Raw genomic sequence first — 22682 nt, 5'->3', positions numbered from 1 at the left:
TGTTATAAAAACAAACCACTTTATCTTGTTATCCCAAAACATTCTGGCTATAAATAAGTTACTGGTCCATACAGTGTTCTCTACCAGACCACAGATATTATTTGACAAGAACAGGCATCTCCTTCCCGTCTGACAGCACACAAGCCCACATGACTTCAGTTGAGCATGAACATGTAGTAATCAAAAACATATTTAAGATAGTAATCACTCTAAACATGTGAGCATGATTTTCTGTCTGTATGTATCTCAGACTAACATGAAAAATATCTTGACAGGATAAGTATCCTGTTAAAATGACGCTATCCATAATAGTCAATTTTTTTTTTTTTTTTTAATTTCTATAATTATTATCAGAATTTTTTTTATCTACCTTGAATTTGTAGATGCATCTTGACTTTTTTCAGTAAAATACCATTCAATTCAAATTCTTCCATCTGGTAATCACCAGAGTGCCATTTCATTGCATTATTCAGTTTGAATGTTTGATTGGTGAAGATTCCAGACTCATTATTAGTCACTATCTGTTTTTTTTTGATTATGAAAATAATGTATTTGTCATCCTTTGTCAACTTAATCTCTGTATTTTCTGTATTTGGAAGATTGAAAATCAACGGCTGCCCCACTGCTCCAAAACATTGGTGAGTTCCAGTAGCTTCAGACAAATTGCATTCCATAAACCCTAAAAGAAAAAAAAAAGACAATACTATTGTCAATGTAACATACTGTCAACGAATAACATCATAGAGGACTGTTTCAACTTTTTTCCTGTGCTATTGAGCAACTAATAACTATTTCAAAGACCTAGATTTACTCTACATAGAACATTAAATCATGTTTTTATTCAATTATTATTATCATTATTATACACAATACTGGTTTCTACTAGTGGTGTAACGGATTGTAGTTGATCCGTGATGCATACGGATCGCCACCCATGGTTCAGCACGCAAGTGAATCGAGGATTAATTGCAAAATTTAATATTTCATTTAAGACAAAGTAAACAAACTGATATAAGTAGGTCATGGACAGACAGTGCGTCGCTAACAGGGATTTTGAAGAGCAACGACCAAACCAGCATCTAACGGGTCCGTAGTGACATCTGCAGGTATTTTTACACGCTGTTTAATGTGCTGCAGCATCTTGCATGGACATCTTGAATGTTGTTTTCATTTAAGACCATGGGCAAAAGTTCCATGTTGTAAGTGTTTTACAGAATATATGGAAAACAAAGGTTTATTTGTCTCCCTGCCTTTTTTTTTTTTTTTTTTGCTGATCTTAAAAATTATCCGATCTGTGACTCAAATCAGTGATACGATCCGAACCGTGAGTTTTGTGATCCGTTGCACCCCTATTTTCTATACATACTTTTACATTGAAGCGTACCTTTTGCTGGAGCTGTTGTTGCTGCAAATGTGATGATCATGTAGATGGAAATCATTGTTTTTAATGCTGTAACACATAAATCAGATGTCATTTTAAAAGTTAAACTTGATTTATATTTAATTTGTATTTATATACTGTAAACTTACTAAATTTAAGGTCAGTTGTTAGTTTGAAGGTAAAAAATCAATTCTAATAAAAATTCAGCGTGAACAATATGATTAGCATGTCTGTATTATCGTTTTTCATAATCGCATAGTTTCAGAAAAAACACAAGAATTTATACAATCTCAGATTTTATACCTCTACAAACCATAAAATAATGAAAAAAGTAATGAAACTCTGCTTTAACTTATTTCAGTATGTGTAGATTAAAATTCAGAACTTTGACTCACCGCATTCACAATGGTGCAATGTCTTCTTCATGACTGTTGAAGACTGATCTGTGAATTTTCCACTGACAGTGGGCTGGTTTATGCTCCTGTCTTTTTGCAGTCTTGTTGTATCATAAGATTCAAGGAAGCAGTTTTTTTGTTGTCACCCACATTGCCAGTGAACACAATACCAAGAATTAGTGCTTTTGTGGTCACAAACCTACTGAACATCTTACATACTCAACAGCTTACTCAAAGAAAGACTGCTGACATAAATATGGTTTCTCAAACTTAAAACAATGCCCAATGCAAGAAGTATATTTATTTTACATTACCATGGCCTGCGTGATATGTTCCAGTCATAATGTGGATGGCTCCATTCACCTGAGACATTTTTAAGTATATTTGCAACATGTTAATATTTGGAACAAAATGATGTCCAAAAATGTGAGTATGTATTATCAGCTGCAATAAAACAAATTCTGCAGGTAATTATGAACCCTAACCTGCACAACATCTAGTATACATGTGTCCACAGAGGGGCATGATAAAGGATTCACTAACAGACTTACATATCTTTAACACTTTTAAAATAACACACACATAATGACAAATTACATACTTTTTGTCTCAGTTCATAATGTTGGAAATATGATATTTAATTTTTACCTGACTGTACTGTATTTGCATAAAATCTGTGGACACAAGTGTTCACAATATTTTTTATCAATTTATCAATTCTTGTATCAGCTTTTGCGTTCAGGACTGACCAAGTTTTAGTTATATTAATTCAAGTAGTGCAGAATTCATACGAACACTGTGCTGTGATTATATTAGTGTAATTACACACTGTTAAGTCACACAGGCATACTTCAGCAATATATAGATAATTACAACATGTATTTTGGCTTTACATAATTATTTAAGGGTTAAGCTTGTACAGTTGGTGATATTCTATTTCTTGGATGCCTAGCAAAAGAGTGTGTTTAAAATGTATGTCAAAAGTCAAAAAGTAAACTTTATAGAATCATGCTAATGTATTATTTTCATGGTCTCAGTTGTTGCCTTTCACACACTGTCTTTCTACTTGTATTATTTAAAATAATTGTTCTTTGTTGTGAAATACACAGAAAGCCAAGTGAGGCTTTAAAATATATTCAGTAAAAGAGAGTTCCATGTCAGAAGCTAGTTTTCAAACGCCATTTAGAAATACCACCGTTGACACCAGTACTTCCGCTTATAAAACTGCAGAGCACTGAAAACCAAATGAAGAACAAAAAACACAGATCACAGAAGTCTTTACTCTGAGGTGTGAGTTTCCATTTCAGCTGCAGACACAACTACACAAAAAGCCTCCAGGTGTGACATCCTTTACCTTTGTCAAATAGACACTGGATTTCCCTTTGTATACTGAATAAATTACTTTTACTCACCTTTAGTTATTCTTTAGCACATAGTACCAGTTTCTTTGAAAAAACATTGAAGGACACGGCTTACCATTACATTTCTAATGTCTTTACAAGTATTTAAATGCAAAATATTTATTCATAAAGACATGGGCACAGGAGCTGCCTGAAGATGAGAGGTGTTTATGTAACGGCCAAATGAAGAAATGAACACTTCCTGCCTCTAAATGTAATGTAGCCAAACTTAGAAACCCAGACACTACTCATTACTAACACTAAACGCTCTCACATACAGCACAGGCAATGCAGAATTAAACCACGTATGAGACTGACAGTTAAAAAACCACAGGGTCTTTTCTTTCTGTCTCAGCCATGGTGCTTTGTTTGAAAGGCTCACAGGCCGAGGAGAATGCAGCAGACATCTTATTAAAATACACATATACAAACATATGTAGGAAATTAATTTCCTATTGTCCATTTGCAAATGGAAACACATTGCTGCAATATAGTTGTGTATGTATATAAATCTAAATCTTTTTTCATATACAGTTGGAACTGATCTGATTGTTGTCTCTACACTTTAACTTTATTTTTTTTAACCTTACCTGGTATTTCTAAATGCACACTGAGTTGTTTCAGTGCCATTCAGTCCAAATTTGTCCAATCGGTAATCCCCAGGGTGTCTCTTCACTGCATTTCCTAGTTTCAACGTTCCATTAGTGAAGAGTTCAGGCTGATTTACATATTCAATGTGTGGAGTCATAGTCAGATTTTTTGCTATTTTCAATATTATATATTTGTTATCTTTTATCAGTTTTATCTCTCTATATTCTGTATTTGGCAGATGAAAAAGCAACGGTTGCCCCATGACTCCAAGACACTGCTGAGCTCCAGCAGGCTCAGAGAAACTGCATTCAGTAGACCCTAAAAACAAACAAAAAATGTAAAATACCGATTTAAAATACTGATTTAAAATAATAATAGCAATAATTGTAATACCGTTGTTGTATTCTTGTATTGTGCTCCAGACAACTTTCCAGTAGCTATTAAAAGTCATAGTTTTACTGCAAATGATCAGTAAAAGTAAAAAGATTAGTGCTGAGTATAAAATATAGGTTTTAAAAATGAGTATAAATGCTTTTATGTGGGCTTTGGGTTATTATTCTGTCTGTCGAATTAGCCTACTGTTTTGAAAGTCAAGAATGAACTTTTATGCTCAATACTGAATCTGTTTTGAATTGTCTTCGTAAACTCTTCTGCCTTGCTTGCATCTTTTTCTTTTCTGAAGTCTGATCCACACCATATTGTTAACTGCACAGCTACTCTGAAGTGTACCTTTTGCCAGCACTGTTGTTGCGAGAGCTATGAGGATCATTTAGATGGATATACTGTATGTGGCCTTTCCTAATTTATATAGACAATATGGATAACTAATATCGGTTCAATCAGGAGAGACTTTTTTAAGTAACAATAATTTTATTGAATATGCATAATGAGATGAAAATGTGAAAAGTCTTTGGCGATAAGACCTCATTTTGATGTCGACATATTGATAAGGGGGAAGTACAGCGAATAGAATAGGATATCCCCCCTATGGAGCCTAGACACTGGTGGTGGTGATGAATATGGGAATATTTAGATCTGAATGATGAGAAGAGGAGCAGCTTCTGGTGAGGATGAAGTGGAGATGAAGGGGGTGACAGAGGGTCGCAACGATTTGCACTGAAATAACAGCTGACGACGACAGAGAGAACAGATTTAAAGTTTGGCAGCTAAGACTTAATAGGCTGATAGAAATCGTGGCAGAATCTGATTTGTTAACTGAGTAACGCCCCTACTCTGCCAGTATGAGAGCAGGAGAAGGTGAGGAGAGAGTATAATGAGAATGAATAATAGATAGTCTTCCTGCTTGAACTTATGCTAAGCGCCATCATGCATACATTGATTCAAGTTCAACACTGTCACTCACAGAATTCACAATAGTATGATGTCTTCTTTGTAGCTGTTAAAGACTGACCTGTGAATTTTCCACTGACAGCGACTTGGTTTATTTCTGATCTTTTCGTTTTTATGATAAGAATCAAGGAAGCAGCTACTGAGTTGCCACCCACATTCTGCTAGTGACCAAAATAGATTCACTGCTTTTGTAGTTAAATGTACTGGGTGTCTTGCATTATTCAGATTAAATCTGTTTAACTTGAATATGGCTTTTCAAACTTAAAATAATGGCCAATACAAGTTATTGGTGCAGAAAGTAGTAAATTTCTGTCTTCAGTTTTACCTTTTTCATCTCGTGCTATGTGAAGTGTTCCAGTTATTATAAAAAAACCTTGAGTCACTTTCTAATTGTAGTTATAACAGTTTAATTGGTACAGTTGAGGAATTGGTATTCTGTATATTGTCACTGTGTGGAGAGTGTGTGGTTGTAGGGGGAGAGTTTAAAGAACAGGGTGATGTGGCTGTGACTTTTCCTGAGATTATCAGTCAGTTATGCTGTGCTGACCAGGGCAATATACCTGTAAATCCACTGCAAGGTTTTGTCTCTATGATCTGCTATGGTCCATTGCAATATGCTGATCATATAAGTGTAACCTTTTATTAAATATATAGTGCATTTTGAATGTCGAGTTTTAATTTGGCCTTTTAGCTAATTTGTGTTGTTGTGGTGAAACTGTTATACTTTACGTGGAACAGACTGCAAGTCACAAGCTAGTTCTTTAATACTCGTTTAGAAATGGCTGTTTTATTTTTTGCTATGTTGTAAACACATGTTAAACCTGCCAGAAGATGAGAGATGTTCCTGCAAAGGACACACTGTAACAATATAGACAAAAAAAATGACTCACAAGCATGTGGATCACAGACTTTTTCACAGACAACACAGGTAATGTGACATTAAACAATGCATGAGAGTGACAGTAAAAAAAATACAAGTTTTTTCTTTTTTTGTCGCTGCCTCCACCACAGTGCCTGATTTGAATTTTCACAGCCCCAAGAGAGATTCAACTCATCTGTGCTGTAAATACAGGTAGTCAATACAGGTAGCATGGAAGCCTACAAAGCATTTGTGGTAGTAGATTGGTAAATAATTGAGTTTTAATTTTAGAGTTTTATTTGCTCATATAAATCAGTAAAAATGGCAGCTGCATAAAAAGCACCAGAAACTGTTGCCCATTTTAAGCAGCACACAAAAGCATGTCTTAAACTGTGATGAAAGTGCAGTACATAAGAGTACATAATGACATAATAAGGAATTTGATAATTCCTTGAGATACAGTACCTTTATAGCTTGTCAGCTGGATAACTGTTTCTTCTTTGCTGACATTGTTTTGAACATTGCACATCAAGTTTCCTGTCAGTTGACCATATAAGCCGATGTCTACATTTGAAATACCGGATGTGTCTTGTTTAGTTGTGTTTGAAGCCAGTTTGTCCTCTGTTTCTCATCCAAACTACGACTAAACAAACATAACACTCAAATGTTTGCAGGCAAAATAATAACAAAGGCTCTGATTGGCTGATCCTCCTACCCCACTGAGTGACTAAACTACTATAATACACAAATAAACAAGTCTTTCATCACAGCTGCCCCCAAATTTGCACAGTACACCTACAGGCGTAGGAGTGTTAGTGGCCATTCTTGCAGCAGTTCAAGCAACTACTGTGCATTTAGGAATCCCCAGATCTCTGATTGTCTGGTCTGTGACATCACTGGACACATATGTCTGGCAATATATCCATCTGCCATAGCTTCTCCACATGATGAAGGAGCTCCCTAGAGGTTGACTGTGTGGCTATATGCAGACATTACTGGGGCTGTAGATCCTGGCAGATAACACTGGTAGACCCCAGGATGGTCCACTCCAGTCTGGTCACTTTTTACACTTTTTTCTTCACACTGTAACTCAAGTCACTGGCTCAAGGTTTAAAAATCACTCAACACTTTTACAATGAGGTGTCTTCTTTGTGGCTTATTTGCAGACCTGTATACTTTCCACTGTCAGCAGGCTGGTTTGTTTCTGGTTTTGTTGTGAGGAGAGAATCAAGGAAGTGGTTATTTGCTCTAAGCAAAGTACTTCTGAATCCCATTGCTTCTTATCCTATTTGAATTTACTAAAGTTACTGAGCTTCTTGTAGTATCAAGACCAAGACCGCTGACATTTAACTAAAATATGGTTTCTCCAGTTAAAACCATTGGATCATGGCAGTCTTTGGTGTAGAAAGTGGGTATTTTCTGCTGTCTTTAGTTCATATTTCTGAATTGTCTGTGGGGGGGCGATCCGTACGGATCACGGATCAACTACGATCCGTTGCACCACTATCTGCAAGCATATCTTAAAGCTGTGTGAGGATGAGACATTTTGTAGTATTGTAAAGGACACTACAAAGAGATGAACGTTTCCTGCCTCTCAACATACCCACATGGTGTTTATTTTTAAATCATGTACTGTATACTTTTTACCATGCTGTGCATTAAGAGGAATTTAAACGGAAATAACATCTGTGATAATCTTTTGTATGAGAGGCAATGTTAGAAACCACAGCTCTTTTTCTCATCTCAGCTTCAGCCACAGCATCAGACCAGTATCAAGATTGCAGAGAAAGAGAGACATGTGATCATGTTGTAGTTGAGTATCTGCGTAGGAGAATCAACACAGTGAAGAGTAAGCAAGCTAATTATGATTTGATGCAGAATGCTAATCTGAAATTATCAAAGTATGCCATGCGATCTATTCAGCAATAATAATATGTAATATAAAACTGTATTACAATGAATGAAGATCTGCTCAAGACGTCCGGCAAAACGCTCTCTGTGTAACTCAATGGAAGTATTCTCTCTCTCTTTCTTTCTCTTAATATAATTCAATGTATTGTTATGATTTTGTTCCATGTGAGGACTTTTGGCTCCATCTTGTGGCAAAAATGATCTGTTGCTTGGAGCCTGTACTTCTGTCTCTTTATACTTATGTACATTTTTTGTATTGATTATTGTATTCCTCTTTTATATATTATTACTGACTGCAACATTGGGACATTATACAGTACTCTACTCTACTCTACTCAACCAGTTAGTAACTGCAACAACAAGTATACGTCCTCCAGATGTCACCCATGAGCAACATGTTTTATTATTAAATTACTGACATTTGACTAATTACAAGTAAAACTCCACTTGCTTTTATTAATTGCACAGAAACTGAAGGTATTTCCCTCTTTTCAGTCTATTCGACCTTGGTTTTATGGTTTCTATGAAAAAACAACAATATGAAAAACATTAGATTAAATATATGAATGTTATCAATGCCTATTTGAAAAATACATGTAAAATGCACAGGACAAAACACTTTAAAAATGTATACAATGCCACACAATTACAAAGCGAAAACAGTAAATAAAATATAAAAACATGGTTCTGTTTGAGAAGCAAATGCATGAATACTTAAAAAACAACTCCACATTTAAAACAGTAACTAAAAAATCAAGAGAAAATAAAACTATTCTTGTTTACTTTGGAAATAGTCTGTAGTGCAATATAGATATGGTAACAAGTATCCTACAGGTTGAAATGTGTTTAACTTTTTTTCCCCAAAAGTCAATGATTCCTGATCATTATTTCATGTTAACAATATGTAATATAAAACTAGACAGGCTTTAATCTCTCACAGGAGTGACTCACTTCACCTCCGCTGTGAGCACAGATACACAATCTTACTAAGAGTACATATAAATAATCAAAATTAGAGTTAAGTTACAGCATCAACTCACCCTGTGGACCCAGATAACATGACAGAAATATCTGGGTGTAGAAATTAATCACTGATGCATGTAATGTTTATTTTAAAGTGCACAGTGGCCTTCTCATACTGTATGTACAGTAGGACAAGACTCCACCTAGCAATGTGTGCATGAATCCAGTATCTGAATAGTTACACTGATATTGACAAAAAGTTCAATGTATTGGTATGATTTTGTTCCATTTCCATCATCCAGTTACATGTGAGGACTTTTGGCTCCATCTTGTGGTAAAAATGATCTGTTGCTTGGAGCCTGTACTTCTGTCTGTTCCGTGTTCTTTTTTTGTATTGATTGTTGTTTCAATTAATTATTGTATTCATCTTTTATATGTTATTACTGACTGCAACATTGGGACATTATACAGTACTCTACTCTAATCTACTCTACTCTAATTGTTAGTAACTGGAACAACAATATAGGTCCTCCAGATGTCACCCATGAGCAACATGTTTTATAACTAAATGACTGACCTTATACTAATTACAAGCACAACTCCACTTGCTTTTATTAGTAACTGAAGTTATCTCCTTATTTTCATTCTGTTTGACCTTGACTTGCAAAGACTTGAGCATTGCTTGCAGAAAGTAATCAATCCCAATAAAGGATTGTGTGTCCACTGTCCAGTTTTTCTGAGACTGGCTGTGGGTTCTGGTCTGCATCAGTACGTAACCGTCCAAACTCAAAATGAACTGGACTTCATCTCCCTCAGAGGAGCAGCTGACCTTCATTTCTTCTGGTGACAAACACATCTGAGACACATCTGGCTCTGACACAGGAGCTGAAAGACAAACACATGTACTGTATACACTACGTATAAAACCTAGTACAATGACTATAAAATCTGTGAAGTATGGAGCCAATATCTATTCCAATTTCTATTGTGATTGTAGAAAAAACTTGCTAGTTGCTTTTTTACAGAGACAACAGGATTAGAGTTATTAGACAGTTCTCAGTACATCATTGAGGGCTGTTTGTGTACAATATAACAATTCCTGACTAAATGTGATGGAAATCTGAGAACATGGAATGAAAGTTTGAAAATATGGAATGAAACATGTTGACTCAAACCTGATGGTGACATTTGATGACATCAAAATGTTTTAGCAAATAATTTGAGTCATTGTATTTCTTTCCAGTGGCCTAAGGAGCACATCAGTGGGAAACTTTGTTGCATGTCGTTACATGTTTGTTGTTTCCCTCTCTCGCCTTATGTTTCCCATCTCTCTACTGTTCTGTCTAATAAAAGTAAAATTAATTTGTCAAGTTGGATCTAACAGGAACATAAATAATTACATAATTCATAAAAAAACATATTTGCTCTGTTTCTTGTTATAAAGACAAACTTTTCTTACTTTAACAAGATCCTTTTCTCGTTAGATAAAATGAGATCATGTTCATGTTATTCCATTTTTGCAAGAAACTTTTCCTGTTATCACAAAACATTCTGGCTATAAATAAGTTACCGGTCCATGCAGTGTTCTCTACCAGACCACAGATATTATCTGACAAGAACAGACATCTCCTTCCCTTCTGACAGCGCACAAGCCCACATGACTTCAGTTGAGCAGCATCAAAGCCCAGTATCCCCTCTGTTTATCAGCAGAAGACCTGACTATCCACCACCACCCCTGCACCCGCCTGAACTGGAGACGGAACACTGCTTGAGCTGTTTGAGTTCCCACGAGTATAGTTTCACATAAAATAAACTAAAACATATTTATGATCGTAATCACTCTAAAAATGTGAGTATAATTACCCGTCAGCACATATCTCAGCTTAATGAAAAATATCTTATTATGACGTGATAAGGAGAAAAGTTTCTCGCTGCTGTAATAGTCAAATGTATATTTGTTTTTTTAATTAACACAAATATTTAATAAGCACCACCCTTTATTGTCTGTTATCTTAGTTTAAAATATCTGCTTTTTTCCTGTTTTAGATATACAATAGATTTTTTTGTCATGTACAATTGTATTGAACACAGTTTTTGTTTCGGATTAGCCTTTTTTTTTTCTTACCTACCTTGTATTTCTAGATGCACCTTGGCTTTGTTCAGTGAAATACCATTCAATCCATGTTCTACTATCTGGTAATCCCCAGAGTTTCTTTTCATTACATTAATCAGTTTCCAGATTCATTAGTCACTAACTGATTGTTTTTAATTCTGAAAATCTTGTATAGGTCATCCTTTATCAAGCTAATGTCTTTATTTGTTGTATTTGGAAGATTAAAAATCAACGGCTGCCCCACTGCTCCAAAACACTGGCGAGCTCTAATAGGTTCAGAAAAATTGCATTCCATAAACCCTAAAGGTCCAGAAAGACAGTACAATTTTCAATGTAAGATACTGACAACAGATAACATAATTTGTAGTAATTTGTGTGTAGCATTTATTTTCAGCAGGATAAAGGAAATGAAAGAGGACTTTTTCAACTCTTTATATAAAAATATATTTTCCTGTGCTATTGAGCAAGTATTAACTATGCAAAGACCTAGATTTACTCTAGACAGAACAATAAATCAAATTTTTATTGAATTATTATTGTTATTACTATTATAATTATTATTATAATTATACACAATACTGTTTGTATATATATATATATATATATATATATATATATATATATATATATATATATACGTATATAACAAATACAAAGGGTTTCAGTCATTTATGAACTGTCAGGAAAGGAGTGACACTAAAACTGGCAATATGATATAGTAGCTATTTTCAATTATTTAACGACTTTGTTCAGTTATTAACTACACAATTACTCTAAATTGTACCTTTTGCTGTTGGCACCAGAGCTGTGAGGATCATGTAGATGAAAATCATTTTTCTGTTCAGACCCACATCAAACCATCTTTAAATCATGGTGAATTTCTCATGTAGGCAGAACAATCAATGAATTAAAAGATGTGATCTTTTTGAGTGTATTATCATATTTTCAGTTTAAATTAAAAAGATGCTTACAGAAACATAATGCATGGACAATATAGATACAATGTTTGGAATATTTGCTTAATTAAAGGAGAGTTTCATTTCCTTCAGAAATTGTAAAAGTCATGTAACAAGTAATAAAATTTTACACTTTTTGTCTGCACACTGTAACTCAAGTAACTGGCTCAAAGTTTAAAAATCACTCACCACTTTCAAAGAGAGGGTGTCTTCTTTGTGGCTTATTTACAGACTTGTGAACTTTCCACTGTCAGCAGGCGGGTTTGTTTCTGGCTTTGTTGTGAGGAGAGAATCAGCAGCAGTTACTTGCTGAAAGCGAAATACTTCTTTATCACATTGCTTCTTATCCTATTTGAATTTACTAAAGTTACTGAGCTTCTTGCAGTATTAAGACCAAGACCACTGACACTTAACTAAAATATGGTTTCTCCAGTTAAAACCATTGGACCATGGCAGTCTTTGGTGCAAGTGGGTATTTTCTGCTGTCTTTAGTTCATATTTCTGAATTGTCATGCACTGTCTGAGCTGTTCCTGACATTATGTGAATGGCTACACTTACCTGGATGACTTCCTGAATGCAGTTATATTATTAAGGAGATTAGGGCGCATTAGTTTTTTTTTTTTTTAGCTAACATGAATTCTACAGATAATTACAGCATATAGATCTTAACCTCTTTAAAAGAGATGGATGAAAAAGATTGATGTAGCAGAGTGATCCCTCCACAGTTGGTTGGGAGTTTTTTTTTTTTTTTTTTCCTCTTGCCTCCTTCTCCACCTGGTACCGCCCACTGACACTTGTAGGCCCTCAACTAATTGCGGTCCGGTATTGGGATTAAATCAGTGCACTGTCATTCCCTTGCTGCTTTCTTTGTGTGACGAACTGCTGGCTGAACTAGGGCCATCAGTGTTTTCAGCGGGGCTGCGCTGGACTTTGGCCTCCATCCGGTGTCTGTAAGTGGAGCCTGTCTCTTGGCCTGCTGGAAGCTCACAGCGGGATTGTTGTGCTCCGAACCAGTGTGTGGGGAAGCGTGGGCAATTTATCGCTGCTGTCAGCGTGTTTGGGCTGCGGCAGTCACAGAAACTCTCCTCCTGGTACCTGGGAGGCTGCACCTCTGCTTGCTGGCTGCATCCCACTGCCCTCCAGCTCCTGGTCTACTGCATGTCATTTATGATGTATCGACCGCTGGTGTCATAGCAACGCTGAGCCAGAGGAGTGTATAGTTTGTTGCTTTATTAATTTGGTTAGGCTTTTTGTTCATTTTCTTTAACTTTTCACTTTTCATTTAATTTACTTTCTCTTTTTTTCTTTTGCTTATCTTATTTCTTGTGCTTTAGTTTAATTTGTTAAATTGTACTGACTTCTTTTTTTTCTAAATTCAATTTTGTTTTCAGTTTGACTTTGACTTTGTTTTTTTTTAGTTTTGCTCCGACCTGGTGTAGTGCACGGTTGGTCGGCTCATGTTATATGTTCCCCCTCCTTATGTGCCTGCATTGACTCTCTGCCTCTGCCTGTAGGAGCCGTGGGCCTAGGCCGGGCCGACGAGATCTTTTCCCCCTGGTGGTGGTCCCCTCACGTTCTGCTGTGGTAGTGAACGGTATCATGTAGTTTGGGTTTTTGCGAACACATGCTGGTGGTTTATTTATTTGCTTTCTCCCCTTCTCTCGTCCAGTTTCCCCTGTGATTGGGATCCCCCCTTGCTCCAGGTAGTATCAGGCAATTAACGCTAGTAGGCCATTGGGATTGTGCAATAATTTTTACTATAATACATTTTGATATATTTGTGTAAAAGATTGATTTTTTTTATATACTTACTGTGCATTTATTGTTAATAAATATTTTTTTATTGTGGAATCACAAACTCTCTTCCAGTGTTTTATTCGACCCTGTGTGACCTGTTTAGCTCAGGAGTTGAGCACTTAATTTGAATGTCCTGGGGGTGAAATTCCCCCAGGTGGCGTAGTTGGACATCATTGATTGAAGCAACCATATTTAACCCATAGCGCTTTGCCACATTAGAAGAGATGGAAAAGATTAGTGTGTACTGGTGTGAATATAAAGCACATTACTATTATTTATTTTAGTTGCCAGGATGTTTCAATATATCTCTACAAAAGATGTAACTCCATTAGTCAAGACACATATCACAAAGATCATTAAATGTCAGCTGCCTACAAGAAAAGATGCCATGCAGATTTTACATTTGTACATTTATGAAACAGTGAAACAGTGAGAATGTACATATATTTTTACTCATATTTTTTTAAGGGCAATGTGTGTGCATTTGGTGAAAGGGGTTTGTGAGTCAATTCTGTCATCAACCATGTGAAACAGAGGTCTCAGTTACAGGTCTCCTGTATGAGACACATGCAGCCCCCAGAAAGCCTCCATCAATGAATAAATCATTTTTAATGTTTTCTTTACCAAACACTGTACAAAATGCAGTGTAATGAAGGATACATCATGGTATTTCTAATTTCAAGACAGCATTTAAATGTAAAATATTTGCTCACAAAGACATGAAACTGAATGGTTCTTACACCCGTGTGCTGTATAAAGAAATATTATGTTTTTATCTCTCAACTCATCTGCAAGCATATCTTAAAGCTGTGTGAGGATGAGAGATTTTGTATTTCCGTAAAGGACACTACAAAGAGATGAACACTTACTGTCTCTCAACATACCGACATGGTGTTTATTTTTAAATCATGTGCTGTATGCTATTTACCATGTTCTACATTCAGGGGAATGTAAATGGAAATAACATCTTAGGCATGATTATCTATTGTGTGAGGGGCAACATTAGAAACCACACCTTTTTTCCCGTCTCAGCTTCAGCCACAGCATCAGACATGTGATCATGTTGTGGTTGAGTGTCTGTGTAGGAGAATCGACACAATGAAGAGTAAACAAGCTAATTATAACTTGATGCTGAATGTTTTTCTCAAATTATCAAAGTATGCCATGTGATCTATTCAGCAATAACAATAAAACTGGTCAGGCTTAAAACTCTCACAGGAGAGACTCACTTCACCTCTGCTGTGAGCACAGATACACAATCTTGCTAAGAGTACATATAATTAAGTTACAGCATCAACTTTGCTCCCACCCTGTGGACCCAGATAACATGACAAAAATATCTGAATGTGGAAATTAATCACAACAAAGACTGGAAAAAGGGGACTTTTGATTATTTAAACCACACAGTGGCCTTCTCATACTGTATGTAGCCCATGTGGACTGTAACAGTAGGATGAGACTCCAACATGATGTAACAGTTGGAGTGGAGACAGTGTGTGCATCAGTCTAGTATCAATGTGTGCATGAATCCAGTATCTGAATAGCCCCACTAAAATTGACATAAAGTTACAACAAATTCAATGTATTGTAATGATTTTGTTCCATTTCCATCATCTAGTTATATGTGAGGACTTTTGTCTCCATCTTGTGGTTAAAAATTATCTGTTGCTTGGAGCCTGTACCTCTGTCTCTTTATACTGATATACATTTTTTGTATTGATTGTTGTTTCAACTGATTGTTGTATTCCTCTTTTATATATTATTACTGACTGCCACACTGGGACATTATACAGTACTCTACTGTAATTTACTCTACTCCACTGTACTCTAATCTGTTGTTAGTAACTGCAACAACAGTGTACGTCCTCCAGATGTCACCCATGAGCAACATGTTTTATAACTAAATGACTGACCATATACTAATTATAAGCACAACTCCACTTGCTTTTATTAATAACTGAAGTTATCTCCTTCTTTTCATTTTGACCTTGGTGAATGAAACATTACGTTAAAAATATACAAATGTTGCCAATAAGTTTATTTGAAAAATATATGTAAAATACAAAGGACAAAACACAATGCCACACAATTACAAAGCAAAAATAGTTAATAAAATCGTATAAAAGTATATGTTATGTTTGAGAAACAAATGCAAAAAACCTCAAAAATCAAAATTAAAACTATTCTTGTTTACTTTAGGAATAGTCCATAGTTGGACTAGTTGAACTTTTTTTTTCCAAGTCACATAGTCAATGATCCCTGATCATTATATCATGTTAAAGGTTATACATGAGGTTTCCAACAAGGTTATGGTTAGGGTTTAGACTTGGGCTGGTGATTGAATTATTGTTTTAGGAGAAAATTATTTTGTATTTTGATGTGAGATGGGTCGACCTTTCCTTGTGTTCTTCATCACAACAACATCTGAGTAGATGATTTCATTGTCAGAATTACCTGGAAAAAGTGAAAACAGATGTGAAATGTCTTCTTTTGTTTTTGTAACATTATAACATTATTGCTGTTTGGAAATATATTGCATTCTTTTCAAATCAGTCCATACTCTCAATCACAATGCTAGTGTTAGTCTGTAACATTAAACAAAGGAGATTTAATTAGAGATCATTGTGATGGATTCTTTCTGCAAGCAATGCTCAAGTATTTGCAAGTCAACTTTCATTGTGCATTTAAATGAACATACCAACAGATACCTTAAAAGTAGAAAAAAAACTTCCAAAATCTATACAACTATGGTAACCTACCAGTAAAATAGTCCAGTAGCAAAATGATGGTCAGGAATGTCAAGTATGGTTTGTAAAATATGCATTAATAAAGATAAAGACATATCTTTCACTTACCCTCATTAACAGTCATTGGTCTTGGTTTCTTATGTAGATGTTTTAGACCAACACACAGAGACACAAGGAGAAGCAGAGCGATAACACCAGCTATCACAGCCACATTCACAACAGGGAAGCCAGAAACACAATCTAGAAAACAAATATCAAACCAAATTAGATATTATGATGGCATTGATGTGTCAATTTCAAAGCTACCGATATGTTTCTCAAATATGTTTTGTCCATTTTTATCTTCAGGTGTTCAGTGGATGTGTAATTATTATTAAAAACAAAATAATGATATGATCATAAGAGAGTTTGACATGGTTACTTTCCACCAACAAGACAAGTGATTTGCAGTATCAGATAGTGAAAAATCTTAAAAAGAAAAGTAATGTTCCCTACCAGACCACAGGATGGTTATACTAGTAAACAAAATGTGATTTTTATAATGAATTTAATTGATAAAATTCTTGAATAAAAAAGTGAAATAGTAGTGAAGAGCTGATATTTAGAAAAGATAGCATTTACCTTCAAACGCTGTACCTTTGCAGCTTTTCAGGTGAATAACCTTTTCATCTCTGCTAACATTGTTCTGAACATGACACGTCAAGTTTCCTGTCAGCTGACCATGTAATCTGATGCTCACACTGGAAACGTTGGCTTTGTCTTGTTTGTCTGTAATCCCAGTCAAGGATTGTGTGGCCACTGTCCAGTTTCTCTGGGACTGGCTGTAGGTTCTGGTCCTCATCAGTACGTAACCGTCCAAACTCAAACTGAACTCTTTGACATCTCCCTCAGAGGAGCAGCTGACCTTCATTTCTTCTGGTGACAAACACATCTGAGACACAGCTGGCTCTGACACAGGAGCTGAAAGACAAACACTGTATGTACTGTATACACTACGTATAAAACCTGCTACAATGTAAAATTGACTATCAAATCTGTAAAGTATAGAGCCGATATCTGTTCCAATTTCTATTTTGACTGTAGAAATAACTAGCTAGCTAGTTGCTTTTTCACAGTGACAACAGGATTAGTTGTTAGACAGTTCTCAGTGCATGTTTCAGGGCTATTTGTGTACAATATAACAGTTCCTGACTAAAATGAACAACAACAAACCACTTTATCTTGTTATCACAAAACATTCTGGCTATAAATAAATTACTGGTCCGTGCAGTGTTCTCTACCAGACCACAGATATTATCTGACAAGAACAGACATCTCCTTCCCTTCTGACAGCGCACAAGTCCACATGACTTCAGTTGAGCAGCGTCTTTCTCAGCAGCATCAAAGCCCAGTATCCCCTCCCCACCCACCTGAACTGGAGACCGAACACTGCTAGAGCTGTTTAATTTCCCACAAGTATAGTTTCGCATATAGTAATCAAAAACATATTTATGATAGTAATCATTCTAAAAATGAGAGTATGATTATCTGTGTGTGTGTATCTCAGACTAACATGAAAAATATGTTGTTATGACGTGATAAGGATCTTGTTAAAATGAGAAGTTTCTCGCTGCCGTAGTAGTCAAATATATATTTGTTTGTTTAATTAACACAAATATTTAATAAGCACCACCCTTTATTGTCTGTTATCCTAGTTTAAAATGTCTGCTTTTTTCCTGTTTTAGATATAAAATAGATTTTTTTGTGTACAATTGTATTGAACAAACTTTTTGTTTCAGATTAACTTTTTGTTTTTTTTACCTACCTTGTATTTCTAGATGCACCGTGACGTTTTTCAGTGAAGTACCATTGAAATACCATTCTTCCATCTGGTAATCCCCAGTGTAATTTTTTGTTGCATTATTCAGTTTGTATGTTTGATTGGTGAAGATTCCAGATTCGTTATTAGTCAGTATCTGATTTTTTTTAATTTTGAACATCATGTATTTGCCATCCTTTGTCAACCTAATGTCTGTACTTGCTGCATTTGGAAGGTTAAAAATCAACGGCTGCCCCACTGCTCCAAAACACTGGCGAGCTCCAGTAGCTTCAGACAAATTGCATTCCATAAACCCTGAAGGAAAAGAAAGAAAATACAATTGTCAATGTAAAATACTGACAACAAATAACATCATTTGTAGTAATTTGTGTGTAGCATTTAATTTCAGCAGGGTAAAGGAAATAATAGATAACTATTTCAACTTTTTATATCACAATATATTTTCCTGTGTTATTAAGCAACTACTAACTATTCAAAGACCTAGATTTACTCTAGATAGAACATTAAATAATGTTTTTATTGAATTATTATTATTATACACAATACTGTTTTCTACAGTAACACATTTTTACACTGTGTTTACCTTTTGCCAGAGCTGTTGTTGCCGCAGATGTGATGATCATGTAGACAGAAATCATTGTTGTTAATGCTGTGACACATAAATCAGATGTAATTTCAAATATTAAATTTGATTTATACTCAAATTGTACTTATATACCGTCAAATTAATCAACTGAAGGTCAGTTGTTAGTTTGAAGGTAACAAGTTAAATCTAATAAAAAGTCAGCCTGAACAATATGATTAGCATGTCTGGATTATTGTATTTCATAATCATGCAGTTTCTACAAACTATAAAATAATGAAAAAACATTCTGCTTTAACTAATGTCGGTATGTGTAGATTAAAATTCAAAACTTTCACTCACGGCATTCACAATGGTGCAATGTCTTCTTCATGACTGTTACAGACTGATCTGTGAATTTTCCACTGACAGTGGGCTGGTTTATGCTCTTCTTGTCTTTTTTCAGTCTTGTTGTCTGATAAGATTCAAGGAAGCGGTTATTGAGTTGTCACCCACATTGCCAGTGAACAAAATACCAAGAATCACTTGGTCGCTTTTGTAGTTACAAACTTACTGAACATCTTACACAAATATGGTTTCTCAAACATAAGACAATGCCCAATGCAAGTTTTTTGGGTTTTTTTAAAATATTTATTTAAGTATATTTATTTTAACATTACCTTGTCCTGCATGATATGTTCCAGTCATTATGTGGATGGCTCCATTCACCTGAGACATTTTCTTAATATTGTGACAACATGTTAATATTTTGAAGAAATATAATGTCCAAAAATGTGAGTATGTTTTATGCAATAAAACAAATGCAGTCTAGGTAATTATGAGCCATAACCTGCACATCTAGTATACATGTGTCTACAGAGGGGCATAATAAAGGACTCACTAACAAACCTAAAAATCTTTAACCCTTTTAAAATAACACACACATTACTTCAAGTAGTACTCATACAAACACTGTGCTGTGATTATATTTGTGCATACAGTTATACACTGTTATACACTATTAAGTCGCATACTTCAGCAATAGCTAGATAATTACAACATGTACTTTGGCTTTGCACAATTCCTTAAGGTTTAAGCATGTACAGTTGGTGACATTCTTTTTTACTGAGATGCCTAGCAAAAACCAAGTGTTAAAATGTATGTAAAAAGTAAACGTCATAGAATCATGCAAATGTATTATTTTAATCCCAGTTGTTGCCTTTCACACACTGTCTTCTGACTTGTATTATTTAAAATAATTGTGCTTTGTTCTGAAATAAACAGAAAGCCAAATGAGACTTTAAAATATATTCAGTAAAACAGAGTTTCAAGTCACAAGCTAGTTTTCAAAAGCCATCTAGAAGTAACACTATTGACACCAGTGCTTCTGCTTAGAAAACTGCAGAGCTCTGAAAACCAAATGAAAAACAAAATACACAGATCACAGAGGTGTTTACTCTGAGGTGTGAGTTTCCATTTCAGCTGCAGACACAGCTGCACAAAAAGCCTCCAGGTGTGACATCCTTTACCTTTGTCAAACAGGAACTGTAAAACTTATTTCCCACAATATACTAAATAAATTACTTTTGCTCACCTTTAGTTATTCTTGAGGACATATTACCAGTTTCTTTGAAAAAAACAACATTAAAGGACACATCTTATCATCATATTTCTAATGTCTTTACAAGTTTTTAAAAGCAGAATATTTATTCATAAAGGCATGGACACAGGAGCTGCCTGAAGATGAGAGGTGTTTACACATCAACAACATGAGGAAAGGAACACTTCCTGCCTCTCAATGTACTGTAGCTAAACTTAAAAACACCATACACTACACATTACTAACAAACATCTGCATCACTAAACTCTCTCACATGCAGCACATGTAATGCATAATTAAACAATGTGTGAGACTGACAGTTAGAAAACCACAGGGTTTTTTATTTCCTTGTCACTATTTCAGCCATGGTGCGTTATGTGAAACGCTCACAGCCAGAGGAGAAACTCACTTCCTGTTTGCTGTAAATATTGGTTTCAAATAGTTTGCATTCAATCTTTCTAAGAATTTGTGATAGAATGTTTTTGGGTCTACTGAACTTACAATAAAGCAGACTCGCTGATTGTCAAGTTTAGAGTTTTATTGACTCATCTAAATAAGTTAAGATAAATAAATAAATAAAGCACCAGACATTGCTCCACATTCTACACTGCACCCAACAGTGCATATTTTGGGCAGTTATGACATTTGCAGATGAGGTTTCAGTTTTGATTAGCTAACCAGAGGCAGCAATAACAAGGTATCAAGTATTGATCAACAGCAAGAATAATGAGGAAATCTTTTAGCATACTTTATTCAACATTGATTTATTTCATTTTCTCATCAAGTGGTGACTGATGCTTCAGTGCTGGAACATATGGTGATAGGATGAACTAACATCCAGCACTGTATACAAAGACACAATTACAAATGTGTATACTGTATATTTAATTCAGTTAGTTGATCAGGAGATACATACCTGTCCTGCCTACAGTACCAGTGAAAAGTTTCTCTCACTTTCTCATTCAAATGAATGGGAAAGTGTGTTCAAACCTTTGACTTGGACTGTACATCATAATGATAATGACTGATTATAGTAATGATGAAGGAGGTGCCAATCTCCATCTGTTTTGGAAGGCAGAGCTTAGTATGTCAATGTTCAGATCCTTCAGGGCAGTAATTATGGGTATTTGCATTGTGATTACATTATTAATTGTGATAATGGCTGTTATGTATGCATCAGTAGCAGCTATAATAGTAATGTTTGCTCTAGTAGTGGTAGAACTTACATATCATAAGTATGTGTGATGGTTGTGTGTGCATTTATACATATTTGTGTTTTCTATTTACCACTCAGCATTGGCTTCCCCTTGTGGTAAAAAATAATTACCACATTACCTTCTTGCAGGTGCTTCTTGCTCTACTGTTGAACATGAATTGTGATGACTATTATAGTTCTATATTCTAGATATGTGAACTTGGCAAACTTTGTGTGTCCACTGTCCAGTTTCTCTGGGACTGGCTGTGGGTTCTGGTCCTCACTCTGGTCCAAACTCAAAATGAACTGGACTTCATCTCCCTCAGAGGAGCAGCTGACCTCCATTTCTTCTGGTGACAAACACATCTGAGACACATCTGGCTCTGACACAGGAGCTGAAAGACAAACGCATGTACTGTATACACTACGTATAAAACCTAGTACAATGTAAAATTTACTATCAGATCTGTGATGTATGGAGCTGATATCTATTCCGATTTCTATTTTGACTGTAGAAAAAACTTGTGAGGCCTAAGCCGCAGAGACAACGGGATTAGAGTTATTAAACAGTTCTAAGTGCACGTTTGAGGGCTATTGGTGTACATTATAACAATTCCTGATTAAAATGTGATGGAAAACTGAGAACATGGAATGAAAGTTTGAAAATATGGAATGAAACATATTGACTCAAACCTGATGGTGACATCTCATTTGATGACATCAAGATCTTTTAGCCAATAATTTGAGTCATTATATTTCTTTCCAGTGGCCTAAAGAGCACACCAGTGGGAAACTTTGTTGCATGTCGTTACTTGTTTGTTATTACACAGCTTTGTTGAATACCCGATTCTGATTGGTCAATTACACCATTCTACGGTCTGTTATTTCTGAATAGCGGGACCACTGCTATGAATAACAGACTGTTGCTAAGGACGCAGTTAGACTCTGGAGGACTACTTTCAATCATATCAATCCGCAGAAAGAAGGCCGGTAAAATTACCAACTAAAAAAACATTAGAGATAATGTCTGTGACCGGGCACA

At 35.4% G+C, this 22682-nt stretch overlaps 2 protein-coding genes across 12 annotated transcripts in view; one reads left to right on the top strand and one right to left on the bottom strand.

The window, feature by feature from the left end:
• Window positions 1–21818, bottom strand: part of LOC121910072 — a 45255-nt gene extending 23437 nt beyond the window's left edge. For 2 of the 3 annotated variants that reach the window (XM_042431050.1, XM_042431049.1), the window contains exons 1-4: window positions 19209–21818; window positions 18867–18932; window positions 18269–18577; window positions 17086–17424 (exon numbers count right to left, since the gene is read on the bottom strand). In XM_042431050.1, the coding sequence (XP_042286984.1) occupies window positions 17086–17424; window positions 18269–18577; window positions 18867–18932; window positions 19209–19239 (745 nt within the window). In that variant the 5' untranslated portion in view covers window positions 19240–21818. The remainder of the gene's footprint in view (window positions 1–17085; window positions 17425–18268; window positions 18578–18866; window positions 18933–19208) is intronic. The other variant, XM_042431052.1, reaches the window with a different exon arrangement.
• Window positions 1–22682, top strand: part of LOC121910067 (solute carrier family 22 member 5-like) — a 99736-nt gene that overhangs the window by 51401 nt on the left and 25653 nt on the right. For 6 of the 9 annotated variants that reach the window (XM_042431034.1, XM_042431031.1, XM_042431033.1 and 3 more), the window contains one exon: window positions 600–638. The exons of 2 other annotated variants lie outside the window; for them this stretch is intronic. In XM_042431034.1, coding sequence (XP_042286968.1) covers window positions 600–638 — 39 coding nt within the window. Of the gene's footprint in view, window positions 1–599; window positions 639–18302; window positions 18336–22682 lie in introns of those variants that run through there. One more of the 9 variants, XM_042431041.1, reaches the window with a different exon arrangement.

The sequence above is a fragment of the Thunnus maccoyii genome, chromosome 13, assembly GCF_910596095.1.
Source record: "Thunnus maccoyii chromosome 13, fThuMac1.1, whole genome shotgun sequence".
In the NCBI taxonomy this organism is placed as follows: Eukaryota; Metazoa; Chordata; class Actinopteri; order Scombriformes; family Scombridae; genus Thunnus; species Thunnus maccoyii.
The sequence above is the reverse complement of the archived record's forward strand: the minus strand, read 5'-3'. Positions and strand labels throughout refer to the sequence as shown.